Genomic DNA, 27,373 nt, shown 5'->3' with positions numbered 1-27,373 from the left:
ATAGTTTGTATATAAAATTAAAAGACATATCATAATAAAAATATGCATATATCAAAATGAACATTAAAATAGTTTGAATATAAAATTAAAAGACACAAATACATCTATCATACAAACTCATGTTATTATTAATTTTTAATAGTCTATGGTAATTACAAAATAGTTTATGTTCATAATATTTTTTTAATCAATTAACAATATATACATCCTTTAAAAAAATAACATTTTTTTTTACCATCGATGACTTAATGAATTTAACTCGTATTAAACTTTAATTAAAGCTTAAAGAGTATATTTACTAGACTTTTCTAAACAATATGAATTTTGTTTTGAGGAGCGCCATATATGGTTGACATGGATAGGTGTCATTGAATAAATAGGATAAGACTCACATGCATGATCCACCCCTCAATGCACTGTGTTCATTCATTAAAGCTTTTATAAAGTGTCTATTCGTACACTCATAAATAATATTATTATTAACAATATTTATATCATATTAGATTTGATAATTGGTTTAATAATATATATATATAAGATTAGGATCGGTGGATCAATGAAAATAAATTATTGAGATTGTTTCCTTATTTTTAGTTTTTCAGTCAATATCTTATCATTTTCTACTATTAATCTCAGTTATCTATTTTCACTCATCCATCTATCATAAATTTATGTAAAACTAAAAAAAAATTACATTATATAACATAATTATCCCATATATATATATATATATATATATATATATATATATATATATAAAAGAGAAAATCGCCTCAGTGACCAAAAATACCTTATAATATACGATTTTAACCAATTTTTTTTTGGATTTGCCAAAATGACCAATAAAATCGCAACGCGATATAAAAATCGCAACGCGATTTAGAAAATCGCAACGTTAAAAAGAAAATCGCAACGGTCAAAAGAAAATCGCAACGCGAGCTTCCAAGTTCGCAACGCGATTTAGAAGAAAATCGCAATGCGATTGATTGAATCGCAATGCGATTGAGAGAGTCGCAACGCGATTTAGAAGAGAATCGCAATGCGACTGAGAGAATCGCAATGAGACTGAGAGAATCGCAATGTGACTGAGAGAATCGCAATGCGATTGAGAGAATCGCAACGCGATTTAGAAAATCGCAACGTTAAAAAGAAAATCGCAACGGTCAAAAGAATAGTTAAAAAAATTTTGTTTCTTAAGAATTTTCTCTAAAAAGATAGTATCCGCGCGGACGTGTCGAAGACACGTATTACCACGACCACGACCACGACCACGACCACGACCACGACCACGACCACGACCACGACCACGACCACGACCACGACCACGACCACGACCACGACCACGACCACGACCACGACCACGACCACGACCACGACCACGACCACGACCACGACCACGACCACGACCACGACCACGACCACGACCACGACCACGACCACGACCACGACCACGACGACCCGAGACGAGACGGCGGCGGCGGCGGCGCGCGAGAGTCCCCCTTGTCCTCTTTCACTCAACAAGGAAGTGCAAAATACAAGCCTTAAATACCATTCCCAATAGTATTTCCAATACTATGTGGGATTGAGCATTACCAACACTTGTTCCAAATATCATTATTCTTCATAAGTTATCATCCATTACAATATGAATTAGTCATGTTAATGAACCAATATACCTCATTAATATATGGTATTGTTGAACAAAAGAATGATGATGATGATCTTATTAAAGACCATCTAATACGAAAGAATCCAATGCATAACCGATACCTTATTGTGAAACTAATTCACATAGAGGTTGTACGTGAAAAAAAAATCTTTTACTTTTATAGTAAATATCTATCTCAATAATTTTAATATAAAAAATATATTTTTTATTTAATAATAGAATTATTTCATGTATTTATCAAGTTATAATTTTAAATACTTATTAAAATGAATTAATTTATTATCGATAATTCATATTGTAATGGATGATAACTTATGAAGAATAATGATATTGGGAACAAGTGTTGGTAATGCTCAATCCCACATAGTATTGGAAACACTATTGGGAATTATATTTAAGGCTTGTATTTTGCACTTCCTTGTTGAGTGAAAGAGGACAAGGGGGACTCTCGCGCGCCGCCGCCGCCGCCGTCTCGTCTCGGGTCGTGGTCGTGGTCGTGGTCGTGGTCGTGGTCGTGGTAATACGTGTCTTCGACACGTCCGCGCGGATACTATCTTTTTAGAGAAAATTCTTAAGAAACAAAATTTTTTTAACTATTCTTTTGACCGTTGCGATTTTCTTTTTAACGTTGCGATTCTCTAAATCGCGTTGCGATTCTCTCAGTCGCATTGCGGTTCTCTCAGTCGCATTGCGATTTTCTTCTAAATCGCGTTGCGACTCTCTCAATCGCATTGCGATTCTATAAATCGCATTGCGATTCAATCAATCGCATTGCGATTTTCTTCTAAATCGCGTTGCGAACTTGGAAGCTCGCGTTGCGATTTTCTTTTGACCGTTGCGATTTTCTTTTTAACGTTGCGATTTTCTAAATCGCGTTGCGATTTTGATATCGCGTTGCGATTTTATTGGTCATTTTGGCAAATCCAAAAAAAGTTGATTAAAATCGTATATTATAAGGTATTTTTGGTCACTGAGGCGATTTTCTCTATATATAAACACATGAGATAGTTTTTGTAGCTAAACTGATAAATGAATGAAGGACATTAACAACTTAGTCAGTGATGCACGACACACAAACAACCCTGGCCGCCCAAAATTGATGAAATTAAAAGCAAAAACCTAAAATAGCAGCCGTTTCCTTCGTCTAAATAGGCATGACCCCATAACATTAATTGTTGAGTAAGTTTCAACTTTAAATTTGATCTATGATTGATTTGATTTTTCAAACAAATTCAATTCCTACTATACGATTATAATAGACTTTAACATATTTACAATTTCAATTCATCAAACAAATTTAATGATTAAGGAGTGTATTATTTTTTAAAATGTCTTAAATTTAAGTAATTACGTTGTGTTGTCAATAACAAAAAAAGAATATAAACAAATATTACGTTATAATCACCTCAAACTAATTTGATTTTTAATTTATTTTACATTTTTTCTTTTAAATTGACATCTAAATATAATTTGTATCGTACATTTCATTACTTAATTTGATATTATAGTGTATAAAAGAAGTTAAATTTAAATATTAATTTAAACAAAACTATATAAATATTAATTAAACTTAAAATTAAAATTAAAGTTGCCTATTATAACATAACAATACTACAATCTGAATAATTTGTTTTATATCTAAAATATTTTAATGTAAAAAATTAAGATAAACTCGATATGTTCTCTCCATGAGCAAGATGATGATGAAAGTTTCCTAATGATGTTTTCTTTTCTTAATTCCTAATTTCATATAGTAAATGGTCATTAAAAACTTGAACTGTTTTAAAATAATTTTAAAATTTATTAAACTATTACAAAATAAAATTTTTAAACTCGTCAAAATTTACAAGAGATCATTTTGGAACAAGTTAAGAAGTTTAATGATAAATTTGTAACATCTAAAAGATTGTTGATAAAAAAAATATTTTTTTCATAACTTAGTGACCTTTACTGTACTTCATTTTATAAAAATAAACTTAAAACTTCTATATAGAAATGACTAAATTAGATTATTAATATCTTGGAGGGCCTTTTTCATTTAGAAGAAGTGGAAAAAACTTGGAATAGAATTTTAGAAAAGGAAACATTGTACAATTGTCCCCCTTGACGAGGGGACAAGGCCTAAAAAGTAGGATATCCGTTTAATAAATGCTTAAATGGAACGAAAGAAGTAAAAATAAATGCAGATAGAAAAACTGAAAATGGTAAAACACGGCGGCTTTATGGATGGCCAGACACCTTCGTATTTACAAAGCCGATGGGAGAAATGTTGAAAGGCATTATACCTGGAGTGAATAATGGATGCAATCGAATTAAAAAATTCCGAGTTAATTAAATTAACGACTCATATTTATATTTTGGTAGATATCTATGGGTTCCTTTGTTGCACAACATAGTTATTTATGTCACATATCATTTTTTTTATCCAGAAAATCTGAAATAGATTGACAAGAAGGAAATCTAGGCATTTACCTCTTGCATAACGAGTTCCTCTGGCTAAATCAGTTTTGGTGGTACTACCTTCTTATGTCATGTAAATCTGTTATCTTTCTAAAGGCATCTGTAACGACATTGAACAATTTATTCATAGATTTATTTGAGAAGGGTCTAACTTGTTTGGTGGGACGAAGCCTGTCTTCCGGTAGATGAAGGAGGCTTAGGGGTTAAACGTCTTCAAACCCAAAATGAAGTGTTTTAATTGAAGGTGACATTCTGTCTTATTTTAGAAAGGTAAAAAGGCACGCGGAGTTTATGAACTTTCCAAAAAAAAAATAATGTGACTCTCATCGTATTTTTTAGATTAATGTGGCACTCTAACTAAAAAAACATAATGTGATCATTTGATAAATATTTCATGTGGTTAACTAATAGCTCTATTATTTTCTGCTAACATGACACGTTAATGTGACCCTCGTCTTATTTTTCTCCTCAATGTGACCCTTTGACCATCTGTTTAAAGTTGTTATAAATGGATAAATTATATTATTTATCACTCAACTATCTTCGTTCTCTCATTTTAGTCACTAAACTTTAAAAAAATCAATTTAATCACTCAACTTTTGAATTGCTCCTATTTTAATCACCATTACTTATTTTATTAATATTTATGTATGATATGACATTTATTATTCTTATTTTATTAATATATTATTAAAATAATATTAATTAAATTTAAATTTTAAAATTATATTTAAATAAAAAATATTCTCAAAAATTATAATTAAACTAAAATTTTTAAGATTATATTTTAAACATCATGATGTGGCCTTTTTTAATTGTTCAATTCTTATGGCTCTCTCTGTTGCTTCTTCTCTATCAGTTCCCCAAAATTTCCCACACTTCATCGCTTGCGTCCGGAGATAGTTTTCTCACGACGCTCGACTTTGATTTACGATTGTTGGTGATCTTTTAATAATTTGATCACCTATTGTGGTTCGTTTGTAGATACAGTTAAATATGATCATATCTATCTCTTTGAATTAATCATTAGTATTCGATTTATTGATCGACTAATCAATATCATATTTTGTAGAAGCCCATTATGGAGACGATCCTCCCAATCCAATTTGCTACATTTGTAAATGTCAGGGTTCGTACCCTTGACCTTACTTAAGAAATCTAGTGCCTCATTTGCAAACGTCATATATGTCTGTATCTATTTTTTGTTCAAGTTTTTTAGATGGATTTTTAATATTTTCCTTGTAAAAGCCTTATATGATCTCAAATGACTAGTTTCTTGTATCAATTGTTATAGGAAAATGCCACAGTTATTTGTTTAATTTACATTTATGGTTGTAAATATTTATTGTTAGATTTTTTTTAATAAATTAGCGGCTTCTATTCGCATAAATAAAAGCAAAGAGTCCTTCCCTCAAAGAAATTAGGTATTTAATATGAATTCAATTCTTCCTTTTTCTTAACTAATTCTACTTGTTTGTTTTAATAATAGAACCATCGATAGCCTAGCAGTTATATACAGTGGCGGATCTAGAAATTAAAAAATGGGGGTCCAAAATTTTAATACCCTATTCTAAAAAATTTTGGGTATGCAAATTTTCTTATTTTTTTCTATTCCTATTAACAAATTAAATTAAATTTAACATTTTTCTCAAAATAATGAGTGTGCAATGACTCTCCTAGAGAGCCATGTACATCCGCCCCTGGTTGCATATGCCAAGGGAAATTGACTTTCTTCCTGGGAAATCTGGACTCAGTAGTTGATGTGGTGAGTTGAAGGGATATCCTCCACTTTTAACCAAAAAAAATGGCTCCCTCTAGTGCATGTCCACTAGTCTACACCATTTCTAATTTCAACGATCAGAATTGGATTGGATTTGAGAGCGTTTATTTGCAGATACCAGCAGACACGGTGGTGATTGGTGAACGTCATGATAGCAGCGATGATGGCTCATGCGTCGGCGTCGCACGAACCGTCCAAGTCCGGAACCCCCATCAAGTACTCTCATCTCCAAGATTATGGCTTCCGTTACTTGTAACAAACCATGGATGAACAAAGAAGGGTAGAAAATTTAATATGGAAAACAAAGGGAGGGGCTATGCACGTCCAGTGCATGGGAACTCAAGGACGGATAGTTGAGGGTCAGCCCCATGAAAGTAGACCGCCTTTATTTCCAATTCTTATTGCAGCAGCAGCAGCTTCACACATTTTGTTACATGTACGTACATGTATTAATTGTGTTGTTTAATCTAATTAATTGTTTTTAATAATAAAATAATGAAGTTGTTTTTGCTTAGTCTTGTAGGATTAGGCAAACTTGTTTGGATGACCATTCTAAAAAATGATTTTTTTTTTTCATTTAGGTGAATGTTGCAGTATTTTGGGAAGACACTTAGGTGGTGTTTGTTTTTGCAGAGGTAAAATGTCTGCAGTCTGCGGATCACATCTGCAGGTAACTGCAACAGAAGAGGTGGACCAAAAGTCTGCAGTCTGAAAGAATAAGACTGTTTTTTTAACGTCTGCAGACTGCTAAAATGAATTGAAATATAAATAAACTGATTTTTTAAACTTAAAAGAGTTTTGCAATACTGAGATTTAAATAATTTTAGTTTTACAATACTGAAATTTAAATAATCAATATAACTACAATAATAAATTATTTAAAATAAATCAATCTATATTTTAAAATAAATCAATCCATACTAATAAATTATTTAAAATAAATAAATCTATATTTTAAAATAAATCAATCCATACTAATAGATTATTTAAAATAAATCAATCCATATTTTAAAATAAATCAATCCATACTAATGAATTATTTAAAATAAATCAATCCATACAACTACAATAATATATCAATCCATATTTTAAAATAAATCAATCCATACTAATAAATTATTTAAAATAAATCAATCCATACAACTACAATAATAAATCAATCTATATTTTAAAATAAATCAATCCATACTAATAAATTATTTAAAATAAATCAATCCATACTAATAAATCATTTAAAATAAATCAATCCATATTTTAAAATAAATCAATTCATACTAATAAATTATTTAAAATAAATCAATTCATATTTTAAAATAAATCAATTTATACTAATAAATTATTTAAAATAAATCATTCCATATTTTATAATAATTTATTTTAAAATAATTTATTTTATAATAATTTATTTTATAATAAATTATTTTAAATAAATTATTTTAAAATAAATAACCTTATTAAATTATTTAAAATTATTTTAATAAATAACCATATTTTATAATTGTTCTTGAAGAGGTTTGAAGACCTTTGAAGACATAAAACCATATCTGCACCAAGAAGAGCTCGCTCAGACGTTAGAAGAGCTTCTGTCTTCTAAAAAACAAACGGTCTGCGAATTCCAATGTCTGCGCGGTGCAGACATAAGAGGTTTGAAGAGGTTACACAGTGAAAACAAACTACGCCTTAAATTACTTAGGTGGTGTTTGTTTTTGAAGAGGTAAAATGTCTGCAGTCTGCGGACCACATCTGCAGGCATCTGCAGCAGAAGAGGTGGACCAAAAGTCTGCAGTCTGCAAGAAAAAGACTGTTTGTTTTTTAACGTCTGCAAACTGCTAAAATAAACTGAAATATAAATAAACTGATTTTTTAAACTTAAAAGAGTTTTGTAATACTGATATTTAAATAATTTTAGTTTTACAATACTAAAATTTAAATAATTTATACAACTACAATAATATTTTTTTTTAAAAAACAAACACTACCTTATTAATTCTATTATAAGTCTCACATAATCACATGTATTATTAGTTTTATAAGTTTTATAGAATAAAATTTATAAATGATCATTAAATTATATGATTTTTTTAAATATGTAATTTTGTAATACTTTTAATTTTTTTAAATATATATTCATAATTTTTTTTATAATTATATGATATTTTTAGAAAATATTTTTTAATTTATCAAATTATTTTATGATTATTTTTTATTTAATTGTGATTATATTTTAAAATTTTAAAAACATAATTTATAATTTTTTATATTTTAAAATCTTAATTATCAAACAATGAAATCATTTTTTATTAAGCAATGTGGTTTAAATACTTACATTTTGTATAAAAAGTTTAAATGTAATTTAAAAATAACAAATCTAAAAAATATTATATTTAAACTTAAATCAAAATAATTAAAATAAATATAAAATTTTAATAATATATAAAATAATTTATATGATATAAAATTAAATATCTATAATATAATATTAAAAAATTAATATTTAATTTATTTAAAAATTTAATATTAAAATTAATATCTATAATATAATATTAAAATATTAATATTTAATTTATTTAAAAATTAATATTAAAATCAAAATCAAATATAATATAAAATTAAATAAAACCTCTTTGAAGAGGTTAGAAGACGTCTGAAGACATAAGACCACGTCTGCGCCGCGCAGACCACGCGCAGACGTTAGAAGGGCTTCTGTCTTCTAAAAAACAAACGGTCTGCGAAGCCCAATGTCTGCGCGTGGTCTGCGCGACGCAGACATAAGAGCTTTGCAGACCTTACACAGTAAAAACAAACATCACCTTAGTGTCTTCGGCAAAAGATGTACATAAGACATGACATCTTCTCGTTTGTTTGTTTGGGAAAGACCTCGGGTCTTCCATGTCTACTGCTGAAGACGTGTGTGGTACGAGTGTCTTCCCAAAACATTGTAGAGACCACCCTACATGAAAAAAATAAAAATATAGCAAATTTATCTGTACGATTATTATTGAAATAAGGGTTAACTATGTATTCAGTCACCTATATATTCTCACGGTTATGTTTTGATCACCTGACTGTTGTTTTAAAATCATACCTAACGTTATATTTTGGACACTGTCATTAAAAAATAAATAGAAGTATTGACGTAAACTTTTGATTTATTTTCAATTATAACGTGACATTACTTTATTATGACTCATCAATGTCATAATAATTTTTTTAATAATTGGTGATCAAAACAAAACAAAATTATAATATTAGATATAATTTAAAAAAAAAGAGTTGAATGATATAAATTTTTCATATAAACAAATAAAAAGAGGAAAGCAAGAGTCATCGGAGAGCAATTACCCGTCCCGGTCCCAACAACTTTCGTGTACGCCACCTCATACTTACCCCCCCCCCCAAAAAAAAAAAGAAAGAAAGAAAGAAAGAAAGAAAAACACCCCCACATCTCTCTCTAGATCTAATCCATCAAGCGAACGAGGGCCACCATTGGATTTCCTTTAAAAGTCAGCCTCACTTAAATCATTCCCTCAGTAAGATAATAATTTTCTTCTTCTTCTTTTGCTTCTTCTTCTTCTTCTTCTTCTTCTTGTCCTATGCCATGGAATTAGGAAGTGTTCTTCAGTTTCTTGACAACAAATCTATTCTTGTCACCGGTGGAACTGGGTTTTTGGCAAAGAGTGAGTAACCTTTCGTCATCATTATTATACACATATATCCATGTCACATTAATGTTGTGTGTATATTGGTTTTGAATGCAGTTTTTGTGGAGAAAATACTTAGGGTTCAACCTAATGTGAAGAAACTATATCTCCTTGTAAGAGCAGCGGACCACAAATCCGCCATCCATCGTCTCCACAATGAGGTTTATATCGGATTACCCTGCAATATTAAAACTTACAAGAGTGCACTATTTTTTAACATTGGTTCTGTGTTTACAGATCATAGGGAAGGATCTGTTTAGAAATCTGAAGGAGAAGTATGGGAAAAACTTTACTTCGTTTATATCAGAGAAGATCAGTGTAATCCCCGGAGACATATCCCGTCGGGATTTGGGTGTTGAAGATTCTGTTTTGATTCAACACATTCTAAAGGATGTGGATGTTCTCCTTAACCTTGCTGCAACTACCAACTTTGATGAAAGGTGCAATTAATAAATTCTTCAAACATTAAAAAAAACATTAGTAAAAACCAGTTTCTTTTTTCTGTCGGATGTAGATATGATGTGGCACTTGGCCTCAACACAATGGGAGTTAAATACGTTGTGGACTTTGCCAAGCAATGTGTCAAACTACAAGTACTGGTTCATGTATCCACAGGTTGGTATTTGGTAAACAAACTTTACCCATTTATGAAATAATAATTCCCAACTTATGGGAGATTGGGAGTTTTTAATAGTTATTAGTGCTCGTACAACTGTAACGGTTTGAATTCGATACTTCTGAAGTGAACAATACTCTATTTAACTTTTTGAGATCGTTTGATGAGTTCAACATATGGGAATTAAACATGAAGTAAACACGAAAATTTAGTCTAATATAATTACATTTATTTTGGGCAGCATATGTATCAGGAGAAAGATCAGGACTTATACTTGAGAATGGATACAGAATGGGAGAAACATTGAACGGGGAAACAGGCTTAGACATAAATATGGAGAGGAAAGTGGTGGATGATAAGCTTAATGATCTGAGATCGCAAGGTGCTTCAGATAAAGATATCACTCTTGCCATGAAAGATTTGGGCATTAAGAGGTTCCTCCATTTCTATTTTCCTTTTTTTTTATTATCCAAATAAATCATTACCACCTATTAAAAATTAATTTAGTTGAACAATCATTTTCTAAAAATTAATAATTTTTATATATTAAAAATGTAATTATTAAAGAAATGATATTTTTAACCAATTAAACTCTATAAAGATATTTTGATATAAAATTAAAAGACATAAATACCCCTATTATACAAACCCATAATATGATTTTAAATTATTTTTTGTCACGTAAATAAAAACTTTGTACTAATGTAATAAACATGATCGCGTGTTAGTAAATACAATAAAATCATACTATTAAGAAAATACAATAATTTTTTTTATAATTTCTTGAAAAGTATATTTATTAGATATTTCTAAACAAAATAATTTTTTTTTGTTGTGTAATTGAATAAAGGTGATAAAACTCGCATTCATGGTCCACCTTTCAATGCACTGTGTTCATTCATTGAAGCTTATAAAGTATATATTTCTGCACCAAAAAATTATTATTATTATTATTGGTTAATATTTATTTTCACAATATTTTTTTTTAAATTTTATAAAAATTTAAAATCGTTAGATGATTGGAAATAAAAGATTAAGATTAATTCTTTTTTTTAATAAATATATTCTCATGTTTTATCATTAATCTTCTATTTTTATTAATTCAACGATCTTAAATCTGCATAAAACTAAAAAAAAATTACACTTATAATTGGATCATGTTCCTTTATAATATAGTGTAAACTACACGTTTAATATCTAAATTATTACTTTTGTTCCTTTTTGGTACCTAACATTATTTATTTTCAAAATCATACTTAACATAAAGTTAGTTTAAGTTTTATTTCGGTACCCGTCGTTAAAAACTTAACGGTAACGTTGACGTATCACCATAAGGTAATTTCTATATCGTCATTGAAAATATATAAAAAACAAATAGCTTGTTAGCAGTTTTGTTAATATTTTTAACCACAAGATATTTAACTGAATCTTAAACCAATGGTTTTAAAAAAGAATAAAGTTCGGATACTAAAACAAAATAAAAGTAATAGTTTAAGTTCTATACGTGTAGTTTACCCTATATTATATTATATTTAATAATTGGTTTAATAAAATTTACGTTATATTATATTATATATTAATTTGTTAAACATATCAGATAGTTTGTGTAGCTACTGATAAATGAATGGGGGGAAAGAACATTAATAAGTTGGTCAGTTATACACCAAACACGGCCGCCCAAAATTGATGAAATTAAAAGCAAAAACATAAAACACCAGCCGTTTCCCTCATGCTACGTCCCCCATAACATTAATTGCTGAGTAGGTTTCAAGTTTAAATTTGATTTGATTGCTCCATCAAATTAAATTCTTTTTTATATTTCTTCAATGAGGTGATTATATTCCTTTTTATTATATCTAAAATAATACAATGAGGTAATTATAAAGTAGTATCTGTTCATATTTTTTTTAATTATATTGACAATGCACACACTTCATGCAAACACAATTGTTTGAATCCGGGACTTCAAGAGAAAATAATAATTTTTTTAACTACTGAAATCACTCAATAGGTTCTAAAAAATTGTGTTTAGATCGAGATAAGATTATATATTTGTGTAAACTATATTAAATGTTTTTTAGTTATATAAAAATGATCTTTTAGTCACTAATTTTTTAGATAATATAAAATGATCATTAATTTTTTTAATAATTATAAATGGTCATTAAAATTTATCAAATTATTATAAAATAGTCATTAAATTTATTAAATTATTGTCAAATAATCTTTACACTTATTAAACTATTATAAAATGATTTTTACACTTATAGAAATATATTACTATTTTAACGATATAAGGCTTTTCCACGTAGAAGAAGTGGGAAAGCTTGAAATGGGTCATTAATTTTAGAAAGGAGACGCATGGTACAATTGTTTCCCTTGAAGCACGGGACAAGGCTTAAAATGTAGGATATTCATTTAATAAATGCTTAAATTGAACGAAAGAAGTAAAATAAATTAAATAGGTTGAAGTAAATAGTCGACACATTATTATATAGGTACCGTACAATGATTTTTTAAAAATTATTTTTATAAAAATAAGTTTTTAATGGAATAAACGGACCCTAAAATAAAATTGAAAATGGTAAAACAGGGCAAGGCTTTATGGATGGCCAAACACGTACGTATTTACAAAGGCAATGGGAGAAATGGTGGTAGGGGAGTTGAAAGGCATTGTACCAGCACTCATCATTCGCCCTACCATCATCACCAGCACCTACAAAGAGCCCTTCCCTGGCTGGGCCGAAGGAATCAGGTATTTACTAATTGACTCATTTAAATCAAATATTTAATATTATTAACTACACATTTAGCTTCAATTCTTCCTTTTTCTTAACTAACTCTACCTGTTTGTTTTAATGATAGAACCATTGATAGCCTTGCAGTTGGTTATGCTAAAGGGAAACTGACTTTCTTCCTGGGAAATCTGGACTCCGTAGTTGATGTGGTGAGTTGAAGAGTTATCCTCCACTTTTAACATCAAATCGCTCAAGGATGGATTGATATAACTTCGTACCTTGACATAAATTCATGTATCCGTCCTTGAAGTCATTCCCCCTAATGCATGTCCACTAGTCTAAGCCATTGTTAATTTCAGCAATCGGAACTGGATTGAATTCGATAGTGTTGTTTGCAGATACCAGCAGACATGGTGGTGAACGCCATGATAGCAGCAATGATGGCTCACGCGTCGCACAGACCGCTTGAGTCGATTTATCAAGTCGGTTCCTCGGTTCAGAACCCCATCAAGTACTCTCATCTCCAGGACTACGGCTTCCGGTACTTCTCCAACAAACCATGGATCAACAAAGACGGGAAGCCTGTGATTGTGGGCAAAGTCACAGTTCTCAACAGCATGGATAGCTTCCACAGATACATGGCTTTTCGCTACTTGTTTCTTCTCAAGGTCCCCCAATTACCCTTCTTCAACCTCTTATCAAACATCATTTAAACCAATTCGTTTTCTTTGTGTTGGTTATAGGGACTGGAATTGACAAATGCAGCATTCTGTCACTTCTTTCAAGGCGTTTACAGTAACCTAAACAGGAAGATCAACTTTGTTATGCGATTGGTCGATATTTATAGACCTTACTTGTTCTTCAATGCTGTGTAAGTCTCTTTATCTATCCATCCATCTATCTATACATAGATTGCATATTTAACTCTCTTTGAGTACAGTTTCGATGATTTGAACACGGAGAAGTTGCGAATGGCAGCAAGAACAAGCCTGGTGGAGAAGGATATGTTGTATTTCGACCCCAAATGCATTGATTGGGAAGATTACTTCATGAACATTCATATTCCTGGCATCGTAAAATATATTTTCAAATGATTCGAAAACCGCGAGTAATAAGGATTGTATTTCCTAAATGCTTTATCAACTTCATGGTTTTAATTAGTTCATGGCATGGCATGGCATTATCCGATTTATCATGTTTAGCTGTCAACAAAGTGTTTACCAAGAATACCTTATCATCAAACTATATTCCATCATACTGTCTGCCAAATATATACCTCAATCTTCATGAATATGTGTTCAAGTTTGTGGTTTTTGAGACGTTCGATTCCCGACTCCTGGCTGAATCAATCATTCTACATCACTGAACACTATCTTTTAAGATGTACCAAACCAGATAACAGAAAACCGATGTTATAATAAGGGATGAAGTTGCAGCATATGGAGGATTTGTGCAAAAAATGGAAGTGTGTTTCGAATTGCAGATTAAATGATACAAACCAAACTACAAGAACTACTCCGGGCACTTTGAAACAGGTTTCAGCTTTGCCACTTGTAACAATAGTTGAATAGAATCAAGGGGATCTATCTTTTCTTTTACCTGTCATCGATGTGCTTTTATCATCGGATTTTTCATGGCTTCTGTTCTCGCCTTCTTCTGATATGGGTGACTTGCAGCAGGGTCCATTATCGATTTCACAAGTTTTACTGCCATCTTCACAAGCACCTGGCCTGGTAATGCAAAGCCAAGTTCTCGATGTCTCCTCGTCACTGTTGCCTACAATGGGGACATGCCATGATCCTTTCTCAGATTCCTGAAATAGAGGTTCATTTCTTTTATATTCCAATGGCAAATACAAGAGCTAATACACAAGTCGTTCATCAATGGCCAGAAATCATAACATTCCTCCAATGTGAAAATACAAAATCAAATAACCATTGAATACCTGAATGAAGATAGAGTATGTGAGTGGCATCTGAAGTTTCAGGGTTCCTTTCAGAAAAGTATATCGAACCTGCAAACGAAATAGAAAGCCATGTCCAGAAAAAGAATTCGACCATAATAATTCGTAAGAATATGTCTTGTACAGAGTAATAGAGTAACTGAACCTACTAGTAAAGTTCAGAGTTTTAGTGTGTTACACATGATACAATCATGTGATAAAAAGGCATTTCTGGTGCAAAAACTCGATGCAGAAAAATAAAATAATATACTAAACTGTAAATTTTAAAAATAATAAAGTCGACAAAGGAGGAACAATATTGCCATTTGTCCATTAGGCTTTCAGACAGCACAAACCTGGTGCCTTTCTTTCCATTTGAGAAAGAAGCTGTTTCCTAGGAGTTCAAAAATGTGATCTCGCATTTCGTCGTTCGTCACAAGCAGACATCTAAGTTTTACAGCAGCATAAAGCCAATACCTGTAGATAGAAGAATTTTTTTGGTCATGCTCAAATTGCAATGAGTGCTGACTTAAGCAAAACTGTGATATTAAATCAAATGTCTCAAACTAATAAATGAATCAAACTCATTATTTTTCGATGTCCATACCAGTCATCATTGGCACCATGAGGTGTTGTATAAAGAATACCATTAGCCATCCATTCTTCAACCATCTTTCGAGAGGAAGGATTTTCCAAGAGGGCTCGCACACGTTTATTATGCAGGATGACAAGTGGCCATTTATTCCCAGTTCTAGTATACATTTCTTTTACGACAGCATCGAGCTGTTCTATCGCAAATTTTACAAAAATGCACAACAATTAGCAACACAAGTTGAGAGACAGAAGATAAAGTGCAATATATATGCAAAGTAGACAAGCCAACTGTTGGATATACAACCTGAATAACACTGAATCCACCATCTGCAAAATTTTGTTGGTAGAGCCCAATATTTGCTCCATCCACTATGGCTTCATAATTGGCATTTTTTTCCAACCAATCCTGTATTAATGATATATAAAATAATAAGAAGAAAATAAAAAACAGTAAGAATTAGGCAAAATGGAGTCCAATGATATCAAGATATAGTTTTTGTCAAAATTATGCCTCATTTATCTTCTGACATTGTCTGGTTCTTCAAGCAGTGTATAATTTATAGGTTCACATCTGTTATGCTTGACTGATTATAAAGTTTTTATTCTTTGCCTCTAAATTAATAAGCAAGGAAAGAAACCTGTCACAACATGCATAAAGGTCTGCCAGCAAAAGACTTTTCTAACAAGTTATAGGAAAGTTGAGAAATGATTAATTTCGGCAAGCTTTTCCCACAGGTAATGATCGAAAGCAAATTCCCAAGGATGCTCTAAAGAAATTTTAGTCATTGCATTTGCATATATTTAAACCTTTATAACGGGATGCATAATTTTCTACTTGTGTATTCCAGCAGCCTGGAAATATAGAGCTGGTAAAGATTGATTGTATATGGAAGATCAAGCAAGATTAGTGTGGACATTCTTAAATCCAAAATCGATGTATACAAATACAAAAGCAAAAGAAGAATTTGAATAAACCTACAAATTATAATAACTACGAACACCAAGCCTTCACAAATTATACCAACAGGCGATGTAAAGAAATTATAACTAGCAAATTGATCAAAATAAATTCCAAGAGTCTCAACCTACTAAGGTCTACATCTAGTAATCTACAAACCCGTTATTGAGGGTCCATTCATTCAATGTTCTACCTATCATACAAACCATTCAATATTCTATCTATCATACAAACCATTCAATATTCTATCTATCGTAAAAATGATAATAAAAATAAAAAACGAAAGAACATTGCAAATGTGTTCCTCACCTGAAACTCCCTAAAGTTAGCCTTAACCTCCCTCTCCATAGCCAAGCCAGCAACCGAAAGCGCAAACTTCTCTGTCTCGACGTCACCGATATCAACACAATCCAACTGTTCTCCACAGCTACAACATCGACCATTCGACTCAACATTCCCTTTCCTCACGACCCACTTCCCTTCCCCAATCCACCCCAACCCATGCCACCCCCCACCATTCATCAAAATCGCTTCTTTCACTGAATCCACATCATATTTCGCTCCCTCAGAACCAATCTCACATGTTTTACATAAAAACCAATCCTCCAAAATCTTCCCTGTTTCATCACTGATCCACCTCACGCTCCTCCTCAACTTATGCAAATAATTGTAGACTCTCTCCTCTCTCCCCGTATCCGCACTAAGTTTCAATAAAGCAGCAATCTGAGGTTCCTCCAAGCTCAATCCCATGATATTTATATCCTCCTCAACTTCATAAGCCTTGTCAGCTTCCAACTTCTGGCAAAAACAAAACAATGCAGGCTCATAAGTACGAAGCCGTGGCGGAACCTGATAATCACCCAACGTTTTAACAATTTCAAAAGCGTAATCCCCATCACCTTTGGCCTCGGCTAAGCGGGCAATGGCGGTAACAGAAGCTTCGTTAGGACGGATATTTAAGGACATCATATGGTCAGAAACTCGAAACCCATATTGTAAAGCAAGGTCTTTGGAGTAGGGGTCGGTGGCAAAAGTGGAGCAAAGGTAAAGCAGTGTGTTGAAATGGTCTTGGTTGAGGCGAGTTTCGTTGGAAATAGCAGACTCATAGAGCGAAATTGCTGCTTTGAGGTCCTTGGATTTGGAGCAAGAATGGAGTTCATATAGAAAATTGGCTACTGGGTTTTTCAGGGTTTTCTTTTTTCTGGTTGGATTGGTCGGATTTTGGTGATGGCTTGGAGTAGCCATGGATAATAGCTTCCCTGATATAAAACCCTAAAGGAATCCAAATTCAGAAACGGGAAAAACCCTGTCTTTTACTCCCGTTGCTGGGATTTCAAGTAATTTACATCGACCTTTTAACTTTAAACTTCCTTGTTATTTACGTTGAGCTTTCAAGTTTTACATATGATCAAACTAGGATTTACTTTAAAGTTTTGAAGAAGAAGAAAATTGTTGGGTAAACTACCATTCAAGTCAATTTTATATTAATTTTTATTCAATTTCATAAAATTCAAGTTATATTTCGACTACTTGAGTTATGGATTTGTTACAATTTTGTCATTTATCTATTAACTATCGTTATTTTAATGATTCAACATGTTAAAAATTTGTTAATTTCTAATTTGACCTTTAAAATTTAGACAAATTATCAATTTAATCTATAACTTTTATTTCATTTATTTTTCATGTTCTTAAAAAACCCCAAAAAATCCAACCAAAAAAGTCTCATGCCACCTTCGTTGTTTGTTGTTGGACACAAAATTTCCAATCATTTTTAGCCTCCTAAATGAGAATTTGTTGTCTGTTTCACTAAAAAATACCTCAAACTTCCCAAATTCGCTACCATATCATGTTGATCTCAAAATATGTAGCTACACTTGACAAGACACTTCAAAACGTTAGGATTGATTCGAATATCACTGTAGTTTGTCACACCCTGATTCTGGGGTTGGAAGTTTTATGATTTTCAAACTATAGTAGACCAAATTGGAAGAAATGCAAGTTTTAAAGGGTTTAATTGAATTGAGTGTAAACTTCATAAGGATAAATTTAGATGAAAATATACTTTGGAAGGCTTAATTACCATAATGATAAAGTAAAGGGACCAAATTGCATAAATATTAGAATAATTAAATATTAAATTGAATAAAACTCAAAATTTGGTGTCTAAAGTAAAAGCTTGGAGACTAAAATGCACACGAAATAAAATTAAGAGACAAATTCATAAACCCTGAAAAGTCCGGGTCACACCTTACAAACTATTCCAAATAAAGTGATATAATAATATTTTTCGGGATAGGTTATTCGGTTGGCGAGCTAAATATTTATCTTTAGCTGGTCGAATTGTCGTGACTAAATTTGTTGACTGAATGATTTGCCTTCATATGTGATGTTATCTGTGTAAAGGTAATTGTGATGATATCAAACGAATGATTCGTAATTTTATTTAGGGTCACACTAAGGACAAGCGTTCTGTTAAACTTCAGCATGTAGATATGGGTGAAGTGCTTATAGTGTCGAGAGGGAGAAGTTGAGACGTTAGTTGTGGTGCTCCTTTAGAGTCTATATCGCACGTATTTCATGAATGTGTGATCGCTCAAACCTCTTGGAATGAACTTGTGAAGCTACAATTATTTGATGAGTTTATCTGCATGGATGTCGTGGACTGGATTATGTTGAACATCCAGTTACCCAGTTATTTTTCGGTGGATAGAGAATTGTTATCTGGCTCGATTTTATGGTGTCTTTGGATACGATGAAATAAAATAAGTGTTTGAACCCGAGTTTATGCAAGTGGGTAGTGTCTTGCAGAGTAGTCGCAGGTTAACAATGAAGGTTATTCATGCTCTTGCACTGCACGGTGCTGCAACAATAGATCGTCAAAGGGATGCTGGACGCTTGTTTAGGAGGGAGCCTCCACCTATAAGCTCAATACCGATGGCTTAAGGAAACCTATGTTTGGATTGACAGCATGTGGAGGTGTATTACGCGAAGCTAGTGATGGTTGGATCGGGGATTTACGAAAACTATTGGTTTTCATGCGATCTTAGATGCCATTGAGAGTGGTGACAAAAATATTAAACCATTTGATGGCATCAAAATGGAAGTAGGCAATAATCATGTGAGCCCATATAAAGGATCATGGCAAGAGTCCCCACATTTTCCCTAGGCAGTAACCAAATCACATGGCAGGGGCTAACGTCGAAAAAAGAACCAATTTCCATTCCCCCGTGCATTGTTAACTCCATTCTCCGACCCTCCACAATCGGCGGCCATCTCCCCGACTCAGTAGTCAGAATCAATCTTTCATTTTTTTATATGTTTAGATAATTAAATTCGAATATACTTTAGACAAGCATAAACAATTCAAGAAAAATGAATAGTTATTACAAGAGAGATTCCGAAAATATAATCACAAGTTACATGATTTCTATGGTGATTCTTGGGTTTTTTTTCTTATTTACTAATCATTTCTTTACTTCACCTAATAATACTCTACTGGGGTGTCTGGACAGCTTTCATCCGATACATCTTTACTAAATGGTGGAGGTACGTGAGGTGGGGATGTGCATCTTAGCAATGCCCAGTTGACCCCTTGGAAGAATGGGTGGTGCTTGATGGCCGATGTACCCATGGTGGACCCTAACCGCCTTGCAGGATCCTTGACCAATAGCTGGGAAACAAGATCCTTAGCTGCTGCTGGTACTGCTGGTTCTTTGGGGAATTCAAGGGCTCGAGCCACAATGTTGGCTAAGGTTAGCTCATGATCCACCCCCTTGAATGGTGTTAACCCATAAAACATTTCATATATAAAGATCCCCAATGTCCACCAATCCACAGGGCTACCATGGCCCTCACCGGACACGATTTCCGGTGCCAAGTATTCATGTGTCCCTACGAAAGACATGGACCGGACATCGATAGGCTCAGCCACAAACTCAGGCCCACTGCGATGGGCAGCCTTCTTTTTACGTTTCCGTTTGGGGTGGAAACATGACACAGCAGGCACTATACAATTTGGGATGATGCATGAAGAGGATGTGAAAGGAGGATGATCATTTTGCAGACCTGGAATAGGCGGTCTTTGATTGGAAATGATATGGGGCGTTGACGTAGAATCATCGCATTTCAACGAGAGATCGAAATCCGTAAGCATAACGTGACCATCCGCTCGAACCAACACGTTTTCAGGCTTTAGATCACGGTAAACAATCCCCAACATGTGAAGGTACTCTAGCGCCACCACCACCTCTGATGCATAGAACCTGCAGACACCAAGAATAAACAAAAACAATCAGGTAGCTATAATTTTAATCAGTTTCATCATTATCTCATTACGTTGATTAAGATCAACAATGCCGAGCTAGGGTCCATGGATAGCTGGAGTTAAAAAGGGAGAAAATTAATAGACAAGAAAATAATTGAGATGCTCATATTCATAATGTCATCAACTTTTTTATCAGATTAGCCTAAAGGGCCTACTACCATCATCATTCGTCCATTGCCATTTTAAACTTGGTTTACAAACTAAACTAACACAATTAATTATTTTGCTTCAGCGTCGACTACATAATGTAGAGTTTCAGGGACCTACGTGTCTCTTTTTCTAAATGCATCAGAGGCAAAAATCTTCAACAGGAAAAAGTAATGCAATCAAATTTGTGTCCTTATAGTGCAGTTTATTCCCCTTGCACTCTTCCTAGATGTTCCCTAGTATTTTGGGTGTCTTTGAATGACATAATATTGTGGGGGTGGGGAAGCAGAGAACATGTCTAGGGACTAGTTTAACATTATATTTGAAAAATATTCTTAAAAATGCTTTCGAATTATTTGATTTAAAATTTATGTGATTATTGTTATAAAAAAGTACTTTTGAACATATAAAAATATTATTTTAAAAATTACCTAAAGGTTTATGACATAGATAAGTATAAATGAATAATTTGTGTTTATTGTTATCAAAAGATACTTTTGAATAGATAAAAAATATTTTAAATACTACTTTTGAAAACACTAAAGGTTTATAACATAAATATAAATGAATAATTTTGTTCAAAAATAATTTTGACCTAAAAATTTTAGCTTTTCAAAAGCAATTTTCTATCGTTTTAAAAAATATTTTTGATCCGGAAAACTACTTATTTAATCTAATATTATTTATGACTCTAAAAATATATTTTAAAAGGTAATGATAGGCAGAAATCAAATGATCTCAATAGTTGAAAGAATAGTTGTTATCTCTAGAGATTTTAGGTTCGAATACATTGTCTACGAAAATATTTAAACGTTTATTATCAAGTGATTAAAAGTCTAAATAATCTATCAAATTTGAAGATAAATAATAAAAATTAGAGGACATGATTTCACAATCATGTAATATTGCATAGAGGAAAAATTTTGCATCAATCATGTGAGGATGGAGTGGTTATTGTGAAAGGCGGAAAGATTTGTTGTTTTCTATTTAACCCTACTTTCTGAAATACAAAATCCAGTCCAAGTGGTAGTGGCAATGTTTGATCTGATTTATAAATAAAATGTCAATATTAGTATTGAATGGTTAGGGGAGGGGCAGGAGAGCTGTATAAATAAAATTTGAAGACAGGGTCTACACTCATCAAATCAAAGATTAAACTTTATAAACAAATCCCAGAAATCCATAAAAGAAGAAGGATATTTAATCAAAGATAGATATAGGGGTGTTCAAAGATTAAAATTTTGAATTTTAATAGAATTTAAATATTTTTTATAATTTTATTGATAATTTAGTTCCATATTTATGAAATGTTACATCCTTAAAATTTTAATATAAATTTTTAAATTGATATTTTCTGATATTAAAGTTTGTATATGTTCTTATATTAAACTACTTCATCCGTAAAAAAGTTTAGAAAAAAAAATGGATTCATTCAGGGTGCTTAAGTAAAATATTTGATAAGATAGAATATTTGTTATGGTGTTTTTGAAAGACACGTGAATCACTCGACGATTCTAAAAGCGTCTAAATCATTTAACGTCTTTTGTATTACTACCCTGTTAGACTTGAGGTTTTCTTGGGAAAAAAAGATTTCACTCATTTAGGGTGTTTGAGTAAATTATTTACAAGGATAATATATTCGTTATAGTATTTTTATTTTTTAGAAAGATTTATGGACCACTTAATTTATATGGGAAGGCGACTATATCACTCGACATTTTTTATATTCTTATTCTATTAGACTTGATGTTCCGACATGTAACAAAAAATTATTTTTTAGTGTCTTTTCAAAGATGTCGAGTAGTCAAAAAAGTTCTCAAAAACAAAATAACAGACAGCATATCTAAACAAATAATTTCTCCATTAGCTTAAATGAACTAATCTTTTTCTCTCAACCCATTATCCAAGAATTTTACCTTATTTCGTACTAGTAATTAATAATCTTAAAAGGTACATAATTATAGAAGCACATAATACATGATTTAACAGTTAATTAATGATCATTATATCGCTTTGTCTGCTGGGTTAAGCTGTGTTGGGTAAATTAATTGGCCCTTTTACCCAAAAACAAAAAAAAACCGGGTCAAGCTGGCGCCGATCCGATATTTTAGGCACTATTTCCATAATTTACGTGTCCGACAGTTATTGGTTTACAAGATAACAAGTCAAATCTCCAACACGTTTTGACTTTAATATCCCAAATCGATCCCCGGATCTACCGTCAATCTTAGTTAAAAGGGATGAAATCAATCTAATCTATTTACCGTAAGATAAAAATCAATAAATAAGTTCGGCCACAATACGTTTTATTAAATTAAATTAATTGGTGAAATAATAATAACTTTTGAAAAAAAACAATTAGTTTTTTTTTCAAAAATAGTTTAATTTTAAGAAAATCAAGTAAAAATAATTTGATAATTAAAATATTTTTAAAAAACGTTGGATGTGATTAGCGTATATTAAAAGAGAGACAACGGAGAGGAGATACCTGACGGCGGAATCAGGGAAGCGTTTGAGAGGTTGACGTTGACGGAGAACATGAAGGTCGCCGCCGGGACAAAACTCCGTCAATAAACAGAGCCATTTAGGGGATTCTACAACCGCATAGAGGGAAGGTAAAAAAGGATGGTCTAACGATTCCAGTATTTCCATCTCCGTCCTCGCTCTCCCTTCTTTACTCCTCGACGCTAGTTCTTTTTTGTCCATCACTTTCGCTGCAAAAACTACTTCTTTTTTGTTGATTTTGTTGTTTGTATTAGCGGCATTGCTGTCGGGGGATGGGAGTTGAGACTTGAGCTCGGCTAAGTAAACTGAGCCTATATCACCGGAACCGAGGCGGATTGAGAAGCGGAGGTCGGCCATGGAGAGTGAGCCGGTACGGATGGCTTTGGAAGAGAATGAGCCGTGAGTTGAGGGAGCGAGGGTGGAAGAGCCGGAGTTGGAGGCGGAACCTGAGCTGGTGCTTCGGTTTATGGTGGCAGTGGAAGTGGAGGTGAAGCTTAGGCTTTGTAGATCATCGGCTAAGTCGTCTAGACAGGACTCCATTGTTTACAGCGACAGGGGCTTGGGGGAATGGCGATAGTGAGAAAGAAACTGAATTTGATATTTGAAGGGAAGATGAATCGGGTTTGGTCTGGGGAAGATAAAGGGCCCATACCATTTTCAATTTGCACCATGAATGTAGTGTCTAATTTTAGTTTTAATCCCACTATTATGCTGTAATTTGTGATTAATTGGAATGATTTAGTACTCTATTTTTATAATGATTAAGTTGTTTACATTCATAACACCTCTACTTATGAGTTGAGATTAGAGATAGTAATAGGTCTAGTTGGATTAGATTTTTGGTTAATTTGATCTAATCTTATAAATATATTCCCTTTACTCGAATCTGTCACAATTCGATAAACATATTCCTTTCATTCAAATTTGGTAAGATCCGAGAAGTATATTTCTTCCAACCAAACTCAACCCAACTCAAATTTTGGCGTAAAACCTCACATATGATCTAACCCGACATAAATATTAAAAAGACATTTTTATTTGATAAAATATAGACCTAATTGAAAAAAAAACTATAAAGATGGATATTATAGCAATTATCCCTAAATTTACATAAGAAATTTATGCTATTATTCTGAATCGGGTCGGATAAAAAATGTTTACCTTAAACTCAAACTCGACCCAACTCATCATTTACTAAATTTGACCCAACTTGATTTAGATCTAATTATTTTTTAAAAAGTTCTATCATATCATATCAAAATTTATTGAATCCAAATTAAATTATCATTCCTAATTGTGATCATTTTTATGTTAGTAATTAGTCGCATATTGGCGACGCCGTTTTTCGTCCGGGCGGGAAAAGATCGATACCGACTTAGGGATTTTCTCTTTTGAAAAGGTTTTTTGAAATGTGAGGAGTCGCCACAAATCGTTTAAGGTGCGATTAGGACACCATGAAAACCGGATGATTTTATTAAAATGTTTATTTTTAATCAAAATACCGAGTTTTAAGGTCTGTGAAAATCCAAAAATCGGGTTTGGAAGTCAGTTACGCGTGGGAAATGATTAACACCCCCCCCACACGCGCCCAAAATTTGGTACCTAGTCGATTACCTTATATTTAAAATCGAAAAATTTGAGTTCGATCTTTATTTAATTTAAAAATCATTACGAATACAAAAAGTTGAAAATGATGTTCGTTTATTGAGACCGATAGCATTCGCTCCCAAGCATAAATACATGATATCAACTATTGTGCCTAATAATCGAACATTGCCTTAATTTTAGAAAATATGATGCGGTTTTGAAAATGATGTCGACTTATTTCGAGAATCGTCAATAGTTACCCCCTGAGCACACTTGCAGGAGATGTACCATTAATTTCCTAATAAGTAAACATTGCCTTAGATTTTAAAAACGCAATGCAATGCAATCAAACAAATTTTTATTTAATCCTAATTAAGCTACGATAAATTAAAGATTTTTTCTAGCTTAAGGGACCTAGGGGACTAAACATAAATGTAAGGTCTAATATTAATCCTATTTGATTTTAATTAATTATCGAATCGAATAATCGAGATGGTCCCTCGTGCATTTACGCGAGGACCGACTCGAATTATCTCCGAGCTGTCGACACATGTGGATCATCTAATACTGAATATACATATTAGTCTAATATTTAAATTTAAATTTGTTTTTTAAAATTTCTATATCATCATTTTAATAATAACAATTAAGGGTACTATTGTCGATTGATAAAGTGGTCAACAACCATAAAAGATTGTTAGATCGTGACTCCGATAGTCTTATTTTAGTTTTGTGGTGAAGGAGAGTATATGTCCTCTCATTCTTTGTTGAATGGCTATTTATAATTTTTAGATGGGTGTCGATTAAGAATTATGGTATTGATATTAATTGGATGTCTAATGTAGTGATGATTTAAACTAGTTTGTCATCAAAAGAAATCACATGTAATCAACATGTGGCCACCATGATCATATCTGGGAGATATCAACAGATATAGTTGGCAATTGACACATGGTCGTTATTAGTAGTCCACAAGTCTAGAATTTCGCATACCTAGAGGTTCGCACGAGACGTGAAGTTCTAAGGTTCACATAGGTTGTGGGATTGGAGGTGCATATAGGTCGTGAGTTCGTTGGCGGAAACAATTATTCAAATTATTGATTGGTAAAGTGATAAATACATATTAATTTAAATATATTAATAATATCATAAAAAAAATGTATCAAATTAAATATTCAATATAATAAAATATTATAAGCACAGTTAGATTAATAATAAATATAATTATTATTATTATAATAAGGAAAGAAATAAAAAAAAGGACTGATATTGAGGCTGAATTTATGTTGTGTTGGGTGCATCCGTGAGGTTTAATTACAAGATACCCTTATTATTTATCTTTTCCGGTTAGGCCGATATATCTAAAATGGGAATTAAAATAATGTACTGAGATTAATTAATAGCATTAATGCAATACAAATTTCAAGTGGAAAATGGAAAATACCGAGCTCTACACATCCCACCTAAAATTATTTATTTCAATTGTTTATTTTGAGGAATATTAATATTTATGCGACATATATTTTTTCCAGTGAATGGCATATTCATTTATTTTCGGAATAAAAGTATTTATATAATTGAGTATCAAAACATTAACAAGTCAATCAATTTTTTCATAAATTATACATTTTAAATTTTATTTAAATTTAAAAATTAATATTATTTGTTATAAAAAAAATTGAAAACACGTCTAAAGTCGGCATGATGCAAACCTTAGGCTTTAAAGAACCTTCAAATTAATCCTCCAACCCACTTTTTGTACTTTTCAACTTCTTCCTTACTAACCAATTACCATTTATGAGGTTAATTTCCTTCCATTAATGTAGTTAATAAATATTACTTGCCGACACAGCTGAGATTTAGGTTTTCTAATACACTCCACCCTTGATCTTTTGGAAGTATGTATTCGTTATTATTAGGGATGGATCGAGAGACGGACATGGACAGTTGTAGTTTTAAAATTTTTAATTTTTAATTAACCGATTTCGAATCGAATTAATCGATAACTGAAGTTTCAAAAATTCACTATCCGTTAATCGATCAAACCTGAAATTAACCCCAAAAAATCAGTTCGCTCGGTTAATTAGAGTAAAAAGGAAGTTTGAACACCCCTAATATTAACCCTAGATTTGGGAGCAAGGTCAGCTGCTCAGGTACATGAAAGCGACGATGGGATAATTTGTATAAATATGCCAAGACAGAAAAAGGGCTGAGCCGTGGATGGAAATGCTTGAATGGTCCATCTCCATTTTTAATGCTTTGATTTCATCTGCTTGGCTTATCTCATGTTTGTGAATGAAAATGACACACTTTGACTATGCAATTGGATTGATTATCCACCAGATGTAT

At 32.1% G+C, this 27,373-nt stretch overlaps 3 protein-coding genes across 3 annotated transcripts; 1 reads left to right on the top strand and 2 right to left on the bottom strand.

Moving 5' to 3' along the window:
- The first annotated feature begins 9,456 nt into the window (after window positions 1-9,456).
- On the top strand, window positions 9,457-14,096 carry LOC120150464 (fatty acyl-CoA reductase 3-like). The gene is made up of 10 exons (XM_039163156.1): window positions 9,457-9,586; window positions 9,668-9,771; window positions 9,848-10,050; window positions 10,125-10,225; window positions 10,468-10,660; window positions 12,820-12,981; window positions 13,092-13,173; window positions 13,363-13,632; window positions 13,708-13,835; window positions 13,905-14,096. The coding sequence occupies exons 1-10, from the start codon at window positions 9,508-9,510 to the stop codon at window positions 14,056-14,058; spliced, it is 1,476 nt and encodes a 491-aa protein (XP_039019087.1). The 5' UTR covers window positions 9,457-9,507; the 3' UTR covers window positions 14,059-14,096.
- A 324-nt stretch (window positions 14,097-14,420) lies between these two features.
- On the bottom strand, window positions 14,421-17,770 carry LOC120150463 (proteinaceous RNase P 2-like). The gene is made up of 6 exons (XM_039163155.1): window positions 16,768-17,770; window positions 15,805-15,906; window positions 15,514-15,689; window positions 15,263-15,383; window positions 14,910-14,978; window positions 14,421-14,777 (listed from the first exon to the last, which is right to left on the bottom strand). The coding sequence occupies exons 1-6, from the start codon at window positions 17,701-17,703 to the stop codon at window positions 14,538-14,540; spliced, it is 1,644 nt and encodes a 547-aa protein (XP_039019086.1). The 5' UTR covers window positions 17,704-17,770; the 3' UTR covers window positions 14,421-14,537.
- A 2,061-nt stretch (window positions 17,771-19,831) lies between these two features.
- On the bottom strand, window positions 19,832-23,996 carry LOC120150357 (serine/threonine-protein kinase D6PKL2-like). The gene is made up of 2 exons (XM_039163048.1): window positions 23,421-23,996; window positions 19,832-20,723 (listed from the first exon to the last, which is right to left on the bottom strand). Exons 1-2 carry the CDS (start codon window positions 23,975-23,977, stop codon window positions 19,943-19,945), a joined length of 1,338 nt encoding a protein of 445 aa, XP_039018979.1. The 5' UTR covers window positions 23,978-23,996; the 3' UTR covers window positions 19,832-19,942.
- Between the last annotated feature and the right edge of the window lie 3,377 nt (window positions 23,997-27,373).

The sequence above is a fragment of the Hibiscus syriacus genome, unplaced genomic scaffold (genome assembly GCF_006381635.1).
Source record: "Hibiscus syriacus cultivar Baekdansim isolate YM2019G1 unplaced genomic scaffold, ASM638163v2 tig00111022_pilon, whole genome shotgun sequence".
Taxonomy (NCBI): Eukaryota; Viridiplantae; Streptophyta; class Magnoliopsida; order Malvales; family Malvaceae; genus Hibiscus; species Hibiscus syriacus.
The sequence above is the reverse complement of the archived record's forward strand: the minus strand, read 5'-3'. Positions and strand labels throughout refer to the sequence as shown.